Source organism: Capra hircus, chromosome 6 (assembly GCF_001704415.2).
Source record: "Capra hircus breed San Clemente chromosome 6, ASM170441v1, whole genome shotgun sequence".
Lineage (NCBI taxonomy): Eukaryota > Metazoa > Chordata > Mammalia > Artiodactyla > Bovidae > Capra > Capra hircus.
The window spans coordinates 111,630,229-111,650,453 of record NC_030813.1 but is presented as its reverse complement, the minus strand read 5'-3'; the positions used below and the strand labels follow the sequence as shown (position 1 = coordinate 111,650,453).

The 20,225-nt window shown below is 44.1% G+C and overlaps 1 protein-coding gene across 1 annotated transcript in view; it reads left to right on the top strand.

Annotated features, from left to right (window-relative positions):
• Positions 1-15,574, top strand: part of TAPT1 (transmembrane anterior posterior transformation 1) — a 62,723-nt gene extending 47,149 nt beyond the window's left edge. Inside the window, exons 8-14 of the mRNA XM_018049754.1 lie at positions 2,120-2,200; positions 3,535-3,644; positions 5,190-5,249; positions 5,744-5,812; positions 8,798-8,874; positions 10,649-10,809; positions 13,248-15,574. Of these exons, the coding sequence (XP_017905243.1) occupies positions 2,120-2,200; positions 3,535-3,644; positions 5,190-5,249; positions 5,744-5,812; positions 8,798-8,874; positions 10,649-10,809; positions 13,248-13,465 (776 nt within the window). The 3' untranslated portion in view covers positions 13,466-15,574. The remainder of the gene's footprint in view (positions 1-2,119; positions 2,201-3,534; positions 3,645-5,189; positions 5,250-5,743; positions 5,813-8,797; positions 8,875-10,648; positions 10,810-13,247) is intronic.

Sequence of the window (20,225 nt, the reverse complement as noted above, 5' to 3'; positions counted from 1 at the left end):
TTGTGTGGAGGAGATTGTGAACAATTTTCAACCTTATCACCAATATGTTGAGATAATTCATGTTCCCTTTCCTTTCTTGTAGAAACAAGTCCCCAGAATTATAACCTCTTAGCTTAGAAAAATTAGGAATTTAGTATTTCCGTTTTAAGAAAGCTCTGAAAATAATGGCCTATTGATCAAGCAATGCATGTGAGTTTACAAGAAATTCAAGAGTATATTCTGGCTTAAAATGGTTAGTAATCAACATGAACAGTCTTGCTTTTCGTTAGAGGTAGAATAGCGTATGTTACAGTGCAGTGTGGTCTGCCTTGTACCGCCTTCTATCTCCCTTCAAGTTTTACAAGAAATTAATTTTACCTTCTGCTAAGTCACTTCAGTCATGTCCGACTCTGTACGACCCCATAGACGGCAGCCCACCAGGCTCCTCCGTCCGTGGGATTTTCCAGGCAAGAGTACCGGAGTGGGGTGCCATTGCCTTCTCCGAATTTTACCTAAAGTAGCCTTAAAACCCATTCCCACATAAGAAAAAGAAAAATCTCTCCTAGAGAGAGATGCCATGTAGGTGGGATCAAATTCAGTACCTTACGCGAGTTTAATGTTGAAAACCTGGTTTGGAAACTTTAGAGCAACTTTATCCCTTTCATTTTATTGCCTGACTGTATTTTTCTTTCGGGGAATTGTCCGAGGACACATGAAATAGAGTTTAGTTAATAAAACACAAGTTTTCAACTTTTGGTCCTTTCTTGCACTTCATGTCAGTGTAAGCCCAAGCTGAGTATGGAATCTAGGCCTTTCTGACTTGGGTTCTTAAAATGAAGAGTTTTACATAGTTTGTAACCCACTGACACTATGAACTATACATTCAGAAAGACCCTGCAGGCGTTACATTGGTGTGAAGTAAGGTTCCAGCTCAGGGTAATTCTGTTTAAGTCTCTTAACATAAGCCTGTGTACTTGCATTCATTTGAATAACTGTTGGAAACAAAATAGTCACTTCACATTTAAAATGTGATTGTAAATATGTTAAAGTATATCCCTGTTAGTGGTAACTTAGAAAAAGGAGATTAATAATTTGAATATCAAAGATACTTTTAAAGCATTAATCACCAGTGTTTTTAAGAGTTGACTCATTGGAAAAGACTCTGATGCTGGGAGGGATTGGGGGCAGGAGGAGAAGGGGACGACAGAGGATAAGATGGCTGGATGGCATCACTGACTCGATGGACATGAGTCTGAGTGAACTCCGGGAGTTGGTGATGGACAGGGAGGCCTGGCGTGCTGCGATTCATGGGGTCGCAAAGAGTCGGGCACGACTGAGCGACTGAACTGAACTGAACTGAATAGTGATTAAGAGAAAACATTCCCATTTTGGAAGTTTCACTTTTTAACTAACGTAAGAGTTCACCCCAAGTCAGACAGAGATTTATTTCATTCCATTTCCTGATTACATAGTATCTTAGATGCTGATAAGAAGATAACAACTTAAAAAGTGAAATGTATTAACTAGCCCTTAGCAGGAATTTAGTTCTTTGCTTTTATTAAATTCATTCAGACTAAGCTCAGAATACTTAGTAATTAAGGTGAATATCATCATGAAACCTAATTTTTGGCTTATCTTATTCCCCTAAGTTCCCTTAGTAATGCTGTTGGCTTTGTTAGCTAGCTAAAGGAGTCATCCAGTTGGTTCTTGTATTCCAGACCTGAAATACTTAACAGATCAGAAGCAGTCTGGGAAGCAGGGGTTTTATGTTACCCAAAGTCTTGTATTTTACTCTCTGCTTCTATTTTTTTCTTCTTTTGTGAAATAAAAACAGTTTCCTTATGTCCCCAAAGACCGTTGGAGGAATTTGACTGAGTCTGACCAGACTGATGCTTTGACCATTTTTTGAGGTTTGTAGAGAACTGGCATTTCTGTACTAGGATTATGTTGGGGAAAGAAGTAAATGGCTTGCCAGTGTGGCACCACCCTATAAATAAAATATTTATCTCACAGACATTTACACTGTAATATAATTTCATCATACTCTGACTTAAAAGAAAATTATTTTGGATACATACTATAGTAGTATTATATTATTTATATACACTCTACTATTTTTTTATGTTAAACTTCTTTTCAGATATTAAGGAACGATTCACAAATTATGTGCTTTTGCTAATAGTATGTCTGAGAAACATGGAGCAGTTTTCTTGGAATCCAGGTAAGGAAGTCTTAACAATTATGGTGCCTTTCAATTTTACTCTTGAGCGAAAAATCATTCTCTTCCATGGGATAAAATGAGTACGCAGAAAAGTGCAGAAAACTCCAGAAGCCTTTAGCTGGTCCACTCTTCACATGGAGGATGGGTTGCCTCTGCTCGCTAGGGGGTGGTGGGAGCTAGACCCCCCGCAGTAGTCTTTGGCCCAGCATGGTGCCAGTGGTAAAGAACCTGCCTGCCAATTCAGGAAACGCAGGTTCGATTCCTGGGGGTGGGGGGAAGATCCCCTGGAGTAGGAAATGGCAGCCCACTCCAGTGTTCTTGCCTGGAGAATCCCATGGACAGAGGAGCCTGGCGGGCCACAGTCCGTGGGGTCGCAAAGTCGGACACGGCTGAGCGCGCGCACACGGTTCCCATGGGCCACGCAGCGTCGCTGGAGCCGCGCACCCAGTGGCCCTGCTGAGCATTGCAGCGTAGACATTTTTCTCTCTCGCAGAGGAGGAAACTGGAACTTATTAACAGACCATTTCCAGCGTCAGGTAGCCAGTCAGTGGCGGAGCTAAGTGTTGAAAGAGGTCGAGGTGCCCTGGCTAAAGCTGAGCACCATGTGAGACCCGCCAAGACCTCCTTCCTGGTCAGCAGGCGGAGCCCCAGCCCTGTGCCCTCCACCCGCCCTGCCAGCTGCCTCAGGGTGGGATTGCCCCAGGTCCCTGCCAGCATTTCTGATCTTCTTCCTGTTCTGTCCCCCTCATATATCCTCCTCCAGGGCCTAAGCAGGTTATCCTGTTGTTTGCATTTGTTAATCAGCCACTTGGTACTGAGTTGACGTTTTAATAAATATGGTAAAGGTGAGCAAATTTGGCAGGTTACCTCTGTATGATGGTGAAATAAAGGATGGCTCAGTATCGTTGAACCTTAGTGATCAAAGAGAAAAAAACGGTCCAGTTGACTTTAACACCGTGTCCTCGTGGTTACCCACTGTCACACCGAGGCAGCCCCAGAGACTTAGACGGAGCCTCCTCACTCACCATCCCACAGCGTCCTGTGCCTTTCCCCGGGGAGAAGCCGGGCTCCACTGACCCCGGCGCCCCCTCAAGGCTTCCTCTGTACCAAGCTCGGAGTAAGCACTCGTTGAATGACTTAGCCTTTATCCTGATAAGATATGACTCTTCCTGAGAATTAATTCTATGCCGGTTCTCTCTCCATAATCACTTGTTGAAGATGTTCTAGTTTTGCCCTGTGGAGAGTGTACATTTCTCTGGTAGCCTGTGATAGGATGTTATGGATTCTGTTCATATTATGAGATGTAATTGTCTGTCTTCTCCCCTACTTTATAGATCATCTCTGGGTGTTATTTCCAGATGTCTGTATGGTGGTCGCATCAGAAATTGCTGTGGATATTGTAAAACATGCTTTTATCACAAAGTTCAATGACATCACGGCAGATGTATGTATTTTAATAGGCAATTCAATGTTTGGTGTTGACTTCTGATTAAGTATCATAAGGTTGTAGGATAGCAAGTTAAATTTACTGAATTTATGAATAGGATAGAAAAGAACTACGTTTTCAAAGTTAGAATTATAATTTTAAATTTCGAAAAATGATTTTGCTGCCAAAAGTACATTATTTCAGTATTAAACAGTTCTGCTTCTGTACATTTGTGTAGAGGTATAGACTGAAATGGCAACCCACTCCAGTATTCTTGCCTTGAGAATCCCACGGGTGGAGGAGCCTGGTGGGCTACAGTCCACGGGTCGCAAAGAGTCGGACACGACTAAGCGACTTCACTCACCCGCTCATAAACTGATCAGTAGTTGAGATCAGGGTGTCACTAAAACCATTATAAACTGTTAATACCATCATAACCTGTCTCGTTAAACTTTTAAAAGTCACATTGTTCCTATTTAAAATGTTAAACCCAAAACTTCTCTCTTTGGCTAGATTGTTTAGTATTTTATATTTTAAAGTTGATTTTCCTTTCTCCTGTGATTATTAATAGGTTTTTGGTAAGTCCTAGAAGACAAACACCTTATATTTTTCTACTGAAAACATTTGTTGGAACTTTGAGCGATGTTACAACAGGTATTTTGTAGCATTTCCAAAAATAGAAATGTGGCTGTAGGCTTGATATAAACAAAATGAAGCCTACTCACTGAGCCGTCCCACCAGTCGAGTTTTTAAGAGGAATGCTCATCCCTCCCCCAGGCCCCAAATGAACGGTAATTTAGCAGTATCTCAATCTGGTTTGGGTTGTGCATGCTTATTGTCATATTTTAAAAGGCAAGGACTTAAAATGCAATGCAGTTGCAGCTGCTACAGTCAATGATGGGATTATGGCATTTCTGAATGTTTTAATATCCTTGAATAACAGATGATCATGCAGTTTCTGGCAAAGGCCGGATACAACAATTTCACCCTTTACTCTCTCGGTTCCTCAAAACAGGAATCCCTTTTCACGGGACATTTTCTCAGCAACCCAAGTCAAAACTAATAGCCTTGATTCAGATATTTAGTGTGTTTTGCAGTGGAAATGACGGTTTACAAGTACCTTCAGGACAACTGTATTCTCCAACTCAGCTTAATATCAGACTCAGCATTCGCTCTTCTGAGAAGACGTCATTATCATTAGATGTACAGTAGTAGTTTTTAAACCTGTTCACTTAATTTAAATTTTCAGAATTATTTTCCGTGCCTTGCACTACTTAAAATAGCCACTCTTCCTAAAAGTCTAAACTCTCAACGACCATAATCATTGAATATTTATCCCTCTTTAAAGGAAACCTTTAAAAGGCCTTGAACCTATCAAGGGGAATTGAGGCTCTTTTTCACTCTTATTGTAGGTGAACAAATAGGGAAAAACTACCCAGAGGTCACTTGGTTATTAGCACCTCCTTCCTGGCTAGATATTGAACATTTTATCTACAAAGTAAATCTTTCCATGTTCTGTATTTGCACTGTATTACTTAATACCTCATTCTTATTTGTCTTTAGGTCTACAGTGAATATAGAGCCAGCCTTGCTTTTGACCTTGTTAGCAGTCGACAGAAAAATGTAAGCATTATATATATGAAAGGCATAATCTGAAGTTAACTGAACAATGGTTTAATTAATTAATAGTTAATTTTTTGAATAATAGTTTAATGTAGCATGGGATATGAATTACGGGAAAGCTAGATAAACTGCCTTATTTCTGTTCTTGACACTAAATGTTTATAAAATAATAAAAATAATGCTAATACTTATTACATAGTGTATGATTTCTACAGCATTGTAACAGTTATACAACTTTGTATTTTAAACTTATGAACATTTAGATCACTCCATTGTTTTACTACTCACAGTCTCACCTGTTTAGAATATTTGCTGGTGATGAGTGAATTGTACATTTTTTTTTTAAGTTTGAAACATTTCTTATTTTAATTAAGATAACAATAAGAAACATTACATGTGAGCACAGACAACATTCCTGTACCTGACTTTTCTGATGAATTCTGCTTTTTAAGTGCTTATTAAATCCCATAAATCCCTTTCTCCTCTCTGTCCAGGCGTATACTGATTATAGTGACTCCGTGGCCCGGAGGATGGGGTTCATTCCTCTCCCACTAGCTGTTTTAGTAAGTCCATACGCTTTTTATGATGAGACGACCGTCATTAAAGAATATGAATAAATGGATTAACAATCAGTTTGTTCTAAAATGACTTGATAGTAAAATTAAAGGTCCATGACTTAGAAGGAAATTTTGTTTTAAATTATAATATTTCCCTTTTGGATTTTGAGCCATTTAATGGATAAAAGATGTTAAGGCATATTTTCCTAACAATGAGAATATTCATTTTTGCTTATTCATTTGGCAGTGATTTTTCTTTTTGAATGGAAATACCTAGTGATAGGCATTGAGTGGCCACTGTAACACACTTTGGTGGAAGTATAAGCTGATCCAACATTTCTAAAGAGCCCTGTGACAGTATTATGCTTTGATGAAGTAATTCCAGTTCTAGGAATTTCTCCTAAGAAAACAGCCATGAAAGTCAAATGGTGATTTATAGGAAAGGTTATGCACTGCAGTAGCATTTACAGTAGTGAAAATTTGGCAACAGATGAAATAGATTAAATAAATACAATATGCTCAAATGAAAAACTATTCTGTATTCATTATAAGTACTACTTCTTAAGTTTTTTTCCAAAGTTTTTACAAGGGAATTTTCTGCTGTTATACACAGGAAATATCATATATATTTTTAAATAATGGCACTGAAACTTAATCAAAAACATTAGTCATCAACTTCTGATATTTTCATGAAGTGCTCAGAACAGCCTTGCACATAGTTACTGTAATATTTAATTAGGGCTCTAATAATTAAGATTTTGCTGGCTGCACTTACATTTGATTGCATTCCTTTTTTGCTAACTATTCTCAAATCAAAACAAATGCACTGTCTTTTCATTGAAGGACATCTGAATTTTTCCAAAGACGCAAAGTCTCATGGAAATTAAGAGATGTATAAAGAAGTTTTGGTCATACTAACTGTATTTTTTACCAGCTTGCCTAACTTTTTTTTAGAGGATGAATGATATGTTATTTTAAGCTTCAGCAGGACTCCCCAGATAAGCGCATCCTAAATGTTTTCAGTTGTGTTAGTAGCTTGTTTTTATTATATACAAATATGGCTTTCTTTTGCTTAGTGAAAGGAACTCCTAGAATTTTGGAAAAACAGAAAATTCTGAAGAGTGAAAATATTTGTTAATGGTTTAAGAGATTGATAAAATAGAATTTTAAGATTTTTTTCTATGTTTTCTGCAACTGGAAAAAGGATACGTACAATGTGAGAATAAACCTAGGCTGCCTTTTTTTTTTTTTTTTAAGGATTAGTTAAGTGGTTGGATTAAAATATGGCCCTGCTTTGCCAAATAATAATTTGTCTAGTAATTTATTTACCAAAAAATTCTGATCATAATTAGTATGAATTTTTAAAATTAATATCTTTAGATTTTTCATTAATCTTTATTTTATTTTTTAAGTGAGTCTTTATGGTTGTTATACCAGAAGATTTAAGTTTAGTTAATACTTGATTAGCAGAACACTTCTGGGGAATCTCCTGTAGTTTTAAAGGGGATTATGGAGCTACGTGCAGACCCAGGGGATTTTCTTCTGCAGTGTTTTTCTCACTGAACTCCAGAGTGACAGCAGAGCTTTGGCAGAAATCTCGGGCCCCTGAGGAATAAACTGAGGCCTCAGTAACCAAGCCAATTCTTGCATTAAGGCCAAGAGTAGCAGTGTTTCCTTGTAAATGTTACTTTAAGTCCTAGAATGAGTTCGTATCCAAGAAAAGTAAATCATATTAAGGTCTCAAGGAAATTAGACTTGGGACATACGTATCTTAAAGTTACCTAATAATATACTGGGTAAAAATGAAGTCATTGAAACCTCCATTTGCTTTTCATATTTTTGAACAAAATTCTAGAACCATATTACTTTCCATCACAAATGTTTGATGACAGGTCACTTCCCCATTGGAGACTGAGCCAGGTGTTTTATTAAGTATGTGTGGCAGCTCATTCTGTCTAGCTCCTCCCAATTGCTCTTTTACTTAAAGCATTTTTTAAATGTCACTTGAAATGTTCTTGTGTTATTTATTTAATTGAGACTCTTCCATTTGAGGATGGCATTACTGGATGAGGTTGGGTATTTTCCCTGATTCTCTGTTTTCGCGTAGTGGTCCCCGCATACCGTAATATATGGGTGCATTAAGCTGACCCTATAATGTGTAAATGCTTTTCAGTGACAGATCCCATCAGATTTATTCAGCAAATGTCCAGAGGTAGTGCTGTTACTCTTATGTTTCTCTGAGATAAGTAAGAAAATATAAGATCCCCTGGGGGAGGGCATGGCAGCCCACTCCAGTATTCTTGCCTGGAGAGTCCCATGAACAGAGGAGCCTGGCAGGCTACAGTCCATAGGGTGCAAAGAGTCAGACACGACTGAAGCAACTTAGCAACCATAACTCTCCAAAAGAGAGATTTTCTGGCCTTTAAGTAATTAGTTTCATAATAGTATTTAGTTTTGTTAAACGGTACACGCCTCTTAAGGGTTCCTTTTTCTCTCTCACTCAGCAAGTCCTTGGGCTTCTTAGAGAGTCAAAGAACAAAGGACAGAAAAAGCAGGAATGAGGGAAATGCCCACCAAATGCTTCCAGCCCTGGTGGGGAGGCATGCAGCAAGATGAATCCATTTATATTTTCCAGAATAATTTTTATTTTTAAAGTTAACTAATTTGCATCTCTGTTAAGTGCAGGTAAACATGTTAGTCACGAGCTGGGAGCAGTGCCTGACTTTAGAGTCAGTGGTTGAATTTGGCATTAGCAGGCATTTTAGATTTGCCCAAAGAGTCTAAATCTACCATAAAAGGTTCAACAAGTAGCCAGGTTCTGATGTGAATAGACACATCCTAGAGCTGCTTTCTTGGGTTCTGACAGAGGCCACGGGAAGGTGCCCAGGGTGTTGGAGTCGGCATGGAGAAACCGTCTTTTAAATACTAACTGGTAACTCTGGTTGTGTGCTTTGTTTTTGTGATTTGTTGTTTCCGTTTGTCTCTGGCTAGCTCATCAGAGTGGTAACAAGTTCAATTAAGGTGCAAGGAATCCTGTCTTATGCCTGCGTCATCCTCTTCTATTTGGGGTAAGATTAACTGTTCTTTAATATGTTTTTGGTTGTACAGTAAAGTGTGAATGCAAAGGGCTTCCCAGGTGGCGCTGGCGGTAAAGAACCTGCCTGCCAGTGCAGGAGATGTGAAGTGATGCGGGTTTGACCCCTGAGTCGGGAAGATTTCCCTGGAGGAGGGCAGGATCCGCTGCAGTGTTCTTGCCTGGAGAATCCCATGGACAGAGGAACCTGGCGGGCCACAGTCCTTAGGGTCGCACAGAGTCGGATACGACTGAAGTGACTTCACACACACACACACACACACACACACATATAAATGCACAGTGTAGTGGAAGTTAACAGCAACCAGGTCACAGCTGTCCTGGGATCGCCCTTGACAGCATGTTTCCCCAGGTGTATTTGTGACTTAGTTAAATTCTGGCTAAATTAAATGTGCTGTTGGGCAAAAGTATTGATGGCACTTTAGATTGTGTCTTAATCTTTTAATGAAATCACTTACTTATAGTCCTCCTTATTTAAGGCTTAAGTTTCACCCATATTTTCTTTTATGATAAAATTTGCCATTACAATCAGATGTTGTTCTGTGTTTTAAAAAATGTTTTTTTCTACTATGTTTGCCACACTAATTATCAAGCACACTCTAGGCCTTGTCAGACAGTAAAGAATCTGCCTGCAGTACACGAGATAATAATGGGTTCGATCCCTGGGTTGGGAAGATACCCTGAAGAGGGAAATGGCAACCCACTCCAGTATTCTTGCCTGGGAAATCCCATGGGCAGAGAAGCTACAGTCCATGGGATCACAAAGAGTCGGATACCACTGAGCACACACACGCGCACGCGCGTGCGCGCACACACACACACACACACACACACACATATCAGTGTGAAGAGTTTTGTTCTGTTTTTGTTTTTTCAGAATTTTTGCCAGATTTATTTCAAATGCCTAAAAATATTATGTACCTTTTGGCCCAGAAATCCCACTTCTGTAACAATAGAAGCAGCATGTTTGAAGTACCCTAAGTAACCCAAAATTGAAGGCTTTGGGGGGTTCTATTATATGATGGCCAGCACAGTCAGCTCATTGAGGACCACCGCCGGGTCAGGAGAATGTTCCGGATGTACTGTCATTTACAACAGTGGTGGGCATACAGCAGAACTGGTTGGCATTTCTGTGTGCCCAGCACTGTTCCGAGCATCTTACCGAAATCACCCCTTTGTGGATTAACTCGTTAGGAAATTCACTGAGATCCACACAGTCCTGAGCAGTGGAGTCGGGACTTGAACCCACATGCTCAACCCCCAGAGTCTCTCCTCTGGCTCTGAGCTCCAGTCCCCTACTGCCTTCTTAAAGACACCCCGTTTCTGGAGAGCGAGAGGCACAAATAGATGTCCACTCAGAGCACAGGTGACTGCAGGTTCACATGCCAGATGTTGCGGTGGTCTGCCCTGCAGTGTGGCTCTATAAGCTTTTGTTGTTGGTTTTCATCTACGTTTGCTAAATGTCTTTGTTTCGTAGTAAGAGAATACATGTTAGACAGTTTAGCACCAGGTAAGACTTCTAAGTATAATTTGTTCTTATAATGAAAACCAAGGAGTTTTTTCAAAAATGCTTCCCTGGGGTAAAGAAGCCTCCAAAAACTCAGGGTTTGCACGAGGGACTGGTCCTGTGGCGCCCGGGTGGTCCCCCGTCCCTGCAGCTCCCCTCTTCACTGGCCGAGCTGGGGCGGCTGGCCCCCATGTGCGAAGACGGACCCCAGCAGCACGTGGTGGTTTCTTGCCGGTTTTAGGTTGATCTCCCTGAAAGTCCTGAACAGCATTGTCCTGCTGGGGAAATCCTGCCAGTACGTGAAGGAGGCCAAAATGGAAGAGAAGTTGTTTAACCCTCCCCCGGCCAGCGCTCCCGGCAAACCGTCCAGCAAATCACAAAACAAGTGTAAACCCTCCCAAGGTGGGTTTGGCTCTCTGTTCATCACCTCTGTGAATCCTTACCTAAAGAATCAGTTGTCTGAACTCTCCATGATAAAAAAATCACTGTTGAGCAGCGCTTTCAAGACCAGATTTTGCTTTGCTCAGCTGTGGATTTTTAGTGTTTATGCTGAGATCTCATCGCAGGCACCCCTGGGGAAACCTTCTGTTTGTCCCTTGTTCAGTAGATGGTCATTGGGCGCCTGGTACCTGGCGGGTCGAGGGACAGCTGGGCCGCAGACGAGATGGTCGGGGGCAGAGCGGGTGGACGTGCACCGAGTCATCAGGGAGAGCGAAGTAGGCTGGCAGGAGGACACGTGGGGTGGGGGCTCCCCAGCTGTGAGGGGCTGGGGTGTGGGCTGCACCTGCAGAGGCCTCGGGCAACCTCAGCAAGAGCCAAGGAGGCCGGAGGGCCCCAGCCCCGGGGGAGAGGGACCGGGGGTAGGGGTTGCCGAGAGCTCTGACCCCGGGGGAGAGGGACGAGGGCGGCCCGAGAGCCCCGACCCCGGGGGAGAAGGACAAGGGGGGCCTGAGAGCCCCGACCCCGGCGGAGAGGGACCGGGGGTGGGGGTCCGAGAGCCCCGACCCCGGGGGAGAGGGACTGGGGGTGGGGGTTGCCGAGAGCCCCGACCCCGGGGGAGAGGGACGAGGGCGGCCCGAGAGCCCCACCCCGGGGGAGAGGGATGAGGGGGGCCCGAGAGCCCCGACCCCGGGGGAGAGGGACCGGGGGTGGGGGTTGCCGAGAGCCCCACCCCGGGGGAGAGGGACTGGGTGGGAGAGGGGCGGGTGGCGAGAGGCCGCCCAGGGCTCCCGCGGCTCTCAGGAGCACCTCGCCTTCTGCCATGTGGGGAGGGGCCGTTGGAGAGAGGGGCGCCAGGATGCAGGGTCACTCTCAGTCTCTGTGGGAAATAGACTCGGGAAGGTGAGCCCAGGAGTGGAGGCCGGCGGGGAAATGCCCGGCTGGGCACACAGGTCACCGTGGGAGCGGCGGGAGACCAGATTCCATGCGCATCTTCAGGAGCACAGTGCTTGCTGGCGAGGTCGTGCTCTGGAGAGAGCAGTTAAGGATGGTCCCAGGATTTCTGGCCTGGAAGATTTCCAGGAAGGACTGGGGCTTAATTCGTTGTCAGTGGACGGCAGTTCCACGTCCACATGAGTATTTATCCAGATGACTTTTAGTTTAAACAGTTTACTCTTCCGTGCCTGTGCCAGGCGGTATGTGAGACACTGGAGCTACAGAGGTAAATAAATCCAGCTTTGGGACCTCAGGCTGACAGAGGAGACAGCCAAAGTGGCTGATCCAGATCGGAGAGCAGTGGGGCTCTAGAGGGGACGGGAGAGGGGTCCTTCCTGGAGCTGGTGAGGCCTGAACTGAACCCCAAAGTGGCTGATCCAGATCGGAGAGCAGTGGGGCTCTAGAGGGGACGGGAGAGGGGTCCTTCCTGGAACTGGTGAGGCCTGAACTGAATCCCAAAGTGGCTGATCCAGATCGGAGAGCAGTAGGGCTCTAGAGGGGACAGGAGAGGGGTCCTTCCTGGAGCTGGTGAGGCCTGAACTGAATCCCAAAGCGCAAGAAGGAGTAGGACCTGGTGCAGGCCGGGCTCGTCAGGAAGGGGACCTGCGGGGGTCCACAGTGAGGTGGCAGAGCAGAGACCCGGGGTCAGTGCCCAAGCGTGGCGTGTGCCTGTGAAGGGGCAGGGGGTGAACCCGCGGGTGAGGCTGAGACAGGGCGGAGGGGTGCCGAGTAGGGCGCCATGCTCCTCTCTCCATCGCGGCCCTGTGTGTGTCAGCGCCCGTCTGTTCCTCTGTCTTAACCAGGCACAGTTTGAGGGGTGTCATACTTACCCCGATGATGACCCTGCTCAGGTAAGGGCTGCGTGTATGATTCAGAGATTGGTGGGTCCGGGCCCCCAGACTGGATCCCCATGGCTGTTTGGGGTTTCGTTCATTGGTGTGTTTTTTAATCTCCGATCTGAACTTCCCAGAGGTAAAAGGCCGACTCTAACTACCGTGACCACACACGAGAGGCGGAGTGGTCCCGAGTCCGCTCAGCCCTGCTGTCCTGGGTGGGAGTCAGTGCTAGTGTTTCTGGTCCGCAGCGGTCTTCCTGGGACCTCCTTTTGCAGGAAGGTGGCTGTGACACAGGAGCTCTGATTTTCCCCACATCCGCTAACAGTGATGGTCCACAGTACACTGTCATATACGATTTTGGATGAGAAAATGGAAATAGTATAGCCTCTTGAGTTTCATTATAAGCTATAGGGTTTATACAGCATGCTGTTAATATTAGGCTATGATTTGCTTTATCCGAAAGCACAGACAGTCGACACTTTTTTTCAGTCCCACTGTATTGGAAAGCTTGTGGTTATAGTAGTCTGGTGGGACACCCTTTTCTAATTTAACAGATCTGTTTTTCCACAGAAGAAACCCTGTCTGCCTCGGTCACCAGCCAGCCCTCTCATCAGAAGGAAAATGCGATCCCGCTGCTCGTCACGAGCAGCTCTGATCAGCTTCTGACCACCCCAGATGGCGACGAGAAGGACATAACACAGGACAACTCGGAACTGAAACACAGGTCCTCAAAGAAAGATCTGTTAGAGATAGACAGGTTCACAATTTGTGGAAATCGAATTGACTGAATTCCAGAGCTCCAGGTGCCAAAGACGCAGTCCCGGGGCCCCAGAGGTGGTGCCCCCCGGACGGACAGATGCTGAAGACGGCACTTAAATATTTATTTAAGAACTTAACTTATTGACAGAAAGCAAATCTTAGTGTCCTTCTCCTGGTGACGTGGTCTGGCTGAAAGTCAGGTCACACAGGGCAGCCAGCAGCGACCTGCAGCCTCGAGCCCTTGGACAGATGGATGGCTCAGGAAGGGTCCCTCCTGCTTGGGGAAGCCACAGAGTCACCCTGGGCCCCGCAGGAGCAACCCCACCACCCCCTCCGCTCGTCACTCTGTGCTTCCATAGGGTGGGATTCCACCTCGAGTCCTCCTCGGCGTCGGGATGCGCTGGAGACGGTGGAGCTCTCACACGACGCTCCATTTCCAGCCTCATTCTGTCCCCACAGTTTTCAAACTTCATCTGCCAAAGCATTAAAAAAAAAAAAAAGATAATTAAACTTAACATAAATGTTCTTACCACCAGAATACTCTTCGAAGATGTATCTGCGTTAATCAGAATAAAAAGCTACCTTAAATGAGACATGATGGATAGTAGCATTTTATAGAGGGAAAGAAAAAAAACCCTTAAGCCAGTTTATTTAAAAAATACGAATGAATGAAGGTTTGCATCACTGAGAAAATGTTTCCTAATTTTTCAGTTTTACTCTTCACAGCCAAATGTGAGCTGTGTATTGTGTAATTGCAGTGGATAAAATAGGAATTCCCTGACAGAAAGGCACTTTTTATACTGAAAAAAGCAGAGCAGTGTTCATTTTCAGGTAGAGTTAACTGGTTTCCCTTTCAAATTGATTGCTTCCTAAGTTGTTACCGTTAAAAGGGTTTGGTGTTAAACAGGCTGAGGAATCATCAGAGGACAAAATTCAAATGTATCAACTTCAACTGGGTTTTTCAAGTCCCAGTTTTAAAGTCAGTCTTGTGTGGGTGGGGCATCGTTTTACTCGGGCTCCTAGAAAGAGCTGGTCTGCCCGTCTGTCTGTCTGTATGCCTGCACATGGCCCGGGTCTGTGCTCTGGGGAGATGGGCCCTCGGGTGCACTGGTCTGCCTGTCGGTCTGTCTGTCTGTGCGCCCACACCTGGTCCGGGTCTGTGCCCTGGGGGGAGGTGGGTGCTCGGGTGCGTATGTGCCAGGGTGGGCAGGCTGTGTGGGGAGAAGGAAAGGAGACATTTGGGGCATGTGTGTGGTCGTCAGGGTGTGGACAGGGGCTTGTGTAGGGAGCAGCCAAACGATGCTTCTTGGCTTTGTTTGAGATCAAGATTCTATTTCTGCTTAATTACCAGTCCATGGCCCACATCACAGGACAAGTTCTTTTCCACCACATTTTATCTTGAGGAGCCTTTCTGCATTTTTATAAAGATTTTCCAGGGTCTGATTTCAGAATGTCCAGATGTTGCCGTTAGCTGTTAACTTCCTTTGAGGTTTTCATCTGAAGCTCCGCCCTTTTGCTGATATTCCCTGCATGTGATACTGCAGAAGGTAAATTTTAGCTGATTTGTCTTATCTCCTGGGTGAAACATAAGGTAGGCTTTAATGCTTTGACTCGTTCCTCTGAAAAATAAAAGCAAATTTTAATGTGTTGCATTAAAGCTAAAGAAGTCTGAAGATGATTGTTCACATAAGAATGAAAAAGGAAATAGTACAGAAATGCTTTTGGGAAACCAGGAAGTACTTTAAGTTAAAAATGAAAGACTTGAAATTGCTTTGTGTATGTTTCAGTGAAGGCCCATATTAGAATTATTATTGTGTTATTATTGTTTTCCCACCTTCTCTTCACCACCATAAGGAACAGTGTCCACGAGGAATGGGAATAGCGTGGAGAAACCTTTGCCAAACAAAGACCTGATCAGAGCAAAAATATGATGTGGGTATATCTTTCAGTTCAGCTTGAATGACTCTGTAACTATATTGTCATTTTTGGAAGTTTTTGTTTTGGTTTTTTTTTTTGCAGAATATATTGGGAGTTTGGACTGATGTTCATTTCTTCTGTTAAAATGGCATTCAGTACTAATTTTATAAGTGCATCTTGTGTGAAACTCAATAAATTCAATTTTATAATCTTTTTTAAAACGGCCACTGAATTTATTTTAATTATATTGACTGCTTTATTTGGAGTGAATTTCCCACTCTGTAAGAATTCCCTTCCAATTCACAAGTGACAGGACTGTCTAATTTGAATTATTCTTTTGGTTTTAATGGGAGAAAAATGTTTGATTTTTTACCTTTGGAGAAAGATATTGGCTGGATCTTGATCATAGACCATTTAGTATCTCAGCAAATTAAGGTACTTCACTTTGCAGTTGTTTTGAAAGGCAGACCATGTGCTTTTCACATCTGGGAGTCAGGTTTAACACAGAGCTTTGGTTTAAAAAAAAAAAAAATTCCAAGGCACAACACGAGTCAGGCTCATAGCTTTTTGTTTAAGATAGAAGTATAAACACGAGGAGTCATTCAGAGCCTGTTGAAATTTTCTTTGTACTTTTGTACTTTGTACATTTAGACTTTATATTCTATAGGTATACATGGAAGAATCTTGTTATAATTAGAAAGTGTTCCGTCAGAAATGTTCCTTCCATCCCTGGTAACTCAACGGTGTTGTGTGCTCAGCTGCTAAGTCATGTCTGACTCCTTGCGACCCCATGGACTATAGCCCACCAGGCTCCTCTGTCCATGGGATTTCCCAGGCAACAATACTGGAGTGGGCTGCCATTTCCTTCTCCAGGGGATTTTCCTAATCCAGGGATTGAACCCACATCTCCTGCGTCTCAGGCACTGGCAGGCAGATTCTTTACCACTGAGCCCAACTCAGCGGAGAAAGATATAAAGGCCCCAAATAATTTAAAATCCCTACATGTTTCTCTGTTTCAGTTCCGCCTACCTATTTATTCTTTTAACCAGGACGTATTAACAGTTCCTGGAGAAGGAAATGGAAACGCACTCCATTTGCCTGGAGGTTCCCATGGACAGAGGAGCCTGGCATGGTGTCACGGGGAGTCGGCCACAACTGAGCAACTCAAGGCTTACTCATTAACACTTCCTATGTGTCAGGAACTGCTCTTGCTGCTGGGACCAGCAATGAACAAAGTCCCTGCCCTCCTATGGGGACTGACGCTAAACAAGTCAGTGAAACAGCAGCTGCTGGGGGCAAGTCATCTGATAACCAAATGATCTCTCGTGTTTATTTCAGTTCTTAAATAAATACAGTTCTGTACCATTTTGATGGAAATCTGAACTTTTTTCCCATTGGAGTTCTTAAAATAACTTTATAATAAAGTTTCACCCTGCTTCTATAATAGAAGGAAGAAAAGACTGTTTTGCTCAGTACTGCTCATTGTCCACCAGCATCTTCTGTGGCTAAGCAGAGTTGTAGCTGGGCACCTGCCTGCCTCTAGAGGGGGCTGCGTTCCTGGACCCTTCTTGCTGATATGAATACATGGGGTCAAATGACTAATTCTCACCAAGAGCTGGAGGCTGAAGGGTATGTGCCATCATGGGTCTCCTTCAGCTCTCCCCTTCCCACCGCCTGGAACCTGGAGGCGTACCATCGCCCTAGCCAGGCAGGTGAATGCACAGGGCTCACTGGATAGCAGAGCCTGGGGTGGGGAAGAGACCCAGGTCTCTGAATGCCAGAAAGCAGAGTTGCCCGTCAACTTGGATCAGTCAGCACAGACTGCACATGCCTCGGTTCTGAGCCACTGAACCAAGGGGGTCTGCCTTGCAGCCCCCTGTGTTGTGTGAAGTCACATCATTCATGTCCAACTCTCTGCAACCCCATGGACTGTAGCCTTCCAGGCTGCTCTGTCCATGGGATTCTCCAGGCAAGGATTCTGCAGTGGGTTGCCATGCCCTCCTCCAGGGGATCTTTGCCACCCAGGGATCAAACCTGCCTCTCCTAAGTCTCCTGCATGGGCAGGCCGGTTCTTTACCACTAGCATCACCTGGGAAGCCCATTAGAACTCACATTCACATGGAAATCTGAAAGGGCCTATTGATAGAGATCCTCACATCAAAGCAGTGGATGTTAGACCTCACTTCCCAAACAACGTGCTTCTGAAAATACACTGGGTATTTGCTATTGGTTTGTCAGGAAAAGGGAAAAGATAAAAAACGACTACACCCCACTTACTCAGCGGTCAGACTCCCAGCTCATCTCAGTCTGGGTGAGAAAACCTTAAGTGTGTATTTCACACACTTTAAACATTAAGTGGCGAAGTCCTCTTTGTTCATATACTCTAGGGAAGATGGGACTTCCCTGGTGGCTCAGCGGTAAAGAATCCGCCTGCAATGCAGGAGACAGGTTCAATCCTGGGGTCAGGAAGAGCCCCTGGAGAAGGAAATGGCAACCCACTCCAGTGTTTTTGCCTGAGAAATCCCGTGGGCAGAGGAGCCTGATGGACTACAGTCCATGGGGTGTCAAAGAGTCAGACACAACTTAGCGACTAAACAGCTACGGGGAAGATGTGCCTTGCCCCGTCTCTCAGGCCACCGACAGGAAGAGTAGATCATGAGAACAGCCTAACAGTACAGAGGATTGGAAAGAAAGGGAGTTAATACATCAAAAGAGTCGCAGAGCTGTGATCATCTGGCAAACGGTGCCAGGCAGGTGATGGCTGCAAATACCCCAGTGTTAGGGAGGGAGCAGACACCTCTGATGCTTTAGATTAGGCTTAATCTGATTAAGGAGGAACTGTACTGTGGAGACCGGAAGTTGTTAAAAAGAAATTGGCTTTCTAAGGCAGTTTGTTTTATCAGAGGAGTTTCCTTAAGAACAGCTGGTGCTCAGCAGGTGGTCTGCAAGTTTGGACTTGCTGTTGTGAATTTCAGTGAGAAAAGAAAGACTTCATACACCAGCAACTGAGTAAAAGACACTTTTTGACTTAGCACAGTAAACTTGCCTTTGAAGTCGTTTGATATTTAAAGTGAACAAAAAGGCAAGATGTCTGCACAATTTATTTTGCTTTTCACTTACAACTTTGGCAGGTGAGGAAGCTGAGGGTCTTGAGAATACAGTTGGCACCTTTTTGAGGGAATTAGGTCAGGTATTACTGACTGTTGAAGCACTTGAGGGGTGAATCACCTGCCAAGTGGGTGTTTTTGAAACTGCAGTTATTTCCAAGAAGCAAATTTTCATTTCCTTTTACATATGTCTACATAAAGATGTAAATACTGGGGAAAGTCAGAGATCGCTGTCTTGTCAGGGTTAACCAGATAAAGTGAAACCCAACAAAAATTCATAAATAGCTTGTCAGACTTGATGAAAAATAGGCATGGCTCAGCCCCTGCGCACACACACAACTGAAGAAGCTGTGCTCTCAGCTCAGAGTTTATCAGCAGTCTGGCGGGGACCGCTTGCCAAGGTTAAGGGCTACCATAAACATAGCTGCTGCTCCCGGCAGAACATCTAATTCTGATGGGCTCCACTGTGCCCACTGTACCCCTGGCATCTTGTACAATTACTGGCACATGGATGCAGCCAATACATGTTCATTGGATGAATAAACCTGGGAGTCATTCAGGAGGTTCATTTAGGCTGCTTTGAAAATAGAAGAAATTAAATGGATAAAAAAAAGAAAGGGCGATTCAGAAATGAACAAAGGAAGCAAAAGCACAGCGTGTTTGCAACACAGAGCTTTGTTCACGGAGACATGCATCCCCGAGTGCCCAGAGGGTGCCAGCAGTGCTACTGAAAACACCAGGAAAACAGCTTTATGCTGGGAGGGATTTGGAGAAGGGGACTGGCTAGGTCTTAATGCCTTACCAAGAATCTCAGATTCCAACCTGTAGGCAATGAGAGGCAATTAAGGCAGTTTGTGTTTTTTTAATTGTTTTAAACCACTGTGTGCTAAGGAGCTTCAAGTTGTGTCCAACTCTTTGCAACCCCTTGGACCTTCCTAGTTCCACTGTCCATGGGATTCTCCAGGCAAGAATACTGGAACGGGTTGCCACGCCCTACTCCAGGGGATCCTCCCAACCCAGGGATCAAGCCAGCGTCTCTTAACGTCTCTTGCATTGGCAGGTGGGTTCTTTACCACTAGCGCCACCTAAAAAGCCCTTAAAACACTATGGTTTATTATAATTAATTAGTTAATTATATATTTCAGGAGTACAGCATTATAGTTCAACACCTATATATACCAGAGTGATCACCGCCTATCAAAAGAGAAGATAAATGAAAAAGAAAAAGCTGCAAGCATACCTCGTTGTATTGCATTTCACAGATACTGCATTTTTTACAAATTGAAAGTTTGTGCCCCACAACAAACAAGTCTGTAAGCACAATTTTTTCCAGCAGCGTTTTCTCTATTTGTGTCTCTGTATCACATTTTGGTCATTCTTAAAATATTCTAAACCCTCCATCAGGAAAAAGACGCAAATGAAGGTTAGCATTTTTTAGCAATAAAATATTTTTTTAATTAAATTGAGGCATATACTTTGGGCTTCGCAGGTGGCGCTAGTGATAAAGAACCCACCAGCCAGTGCAGGAGATGCAAGAGATGCTAGTTCGATCCCTGGGTTGGGAAGAGCCCCTGGAGGAAGGCATGGCTACCCACTCCAGTATTCTTGCCTGGAGAATCCCATGGACAGAGGAGCCTGGCGGGCCACAGTCCACAGGGTCGCGCACAGTCGGACACGACTGAAGCAACTGAGCACCCACACCCACACCCACACACAGACATTACCTTTTTTCTTAAGACCATGCTATTGCACACTTAATAGATTA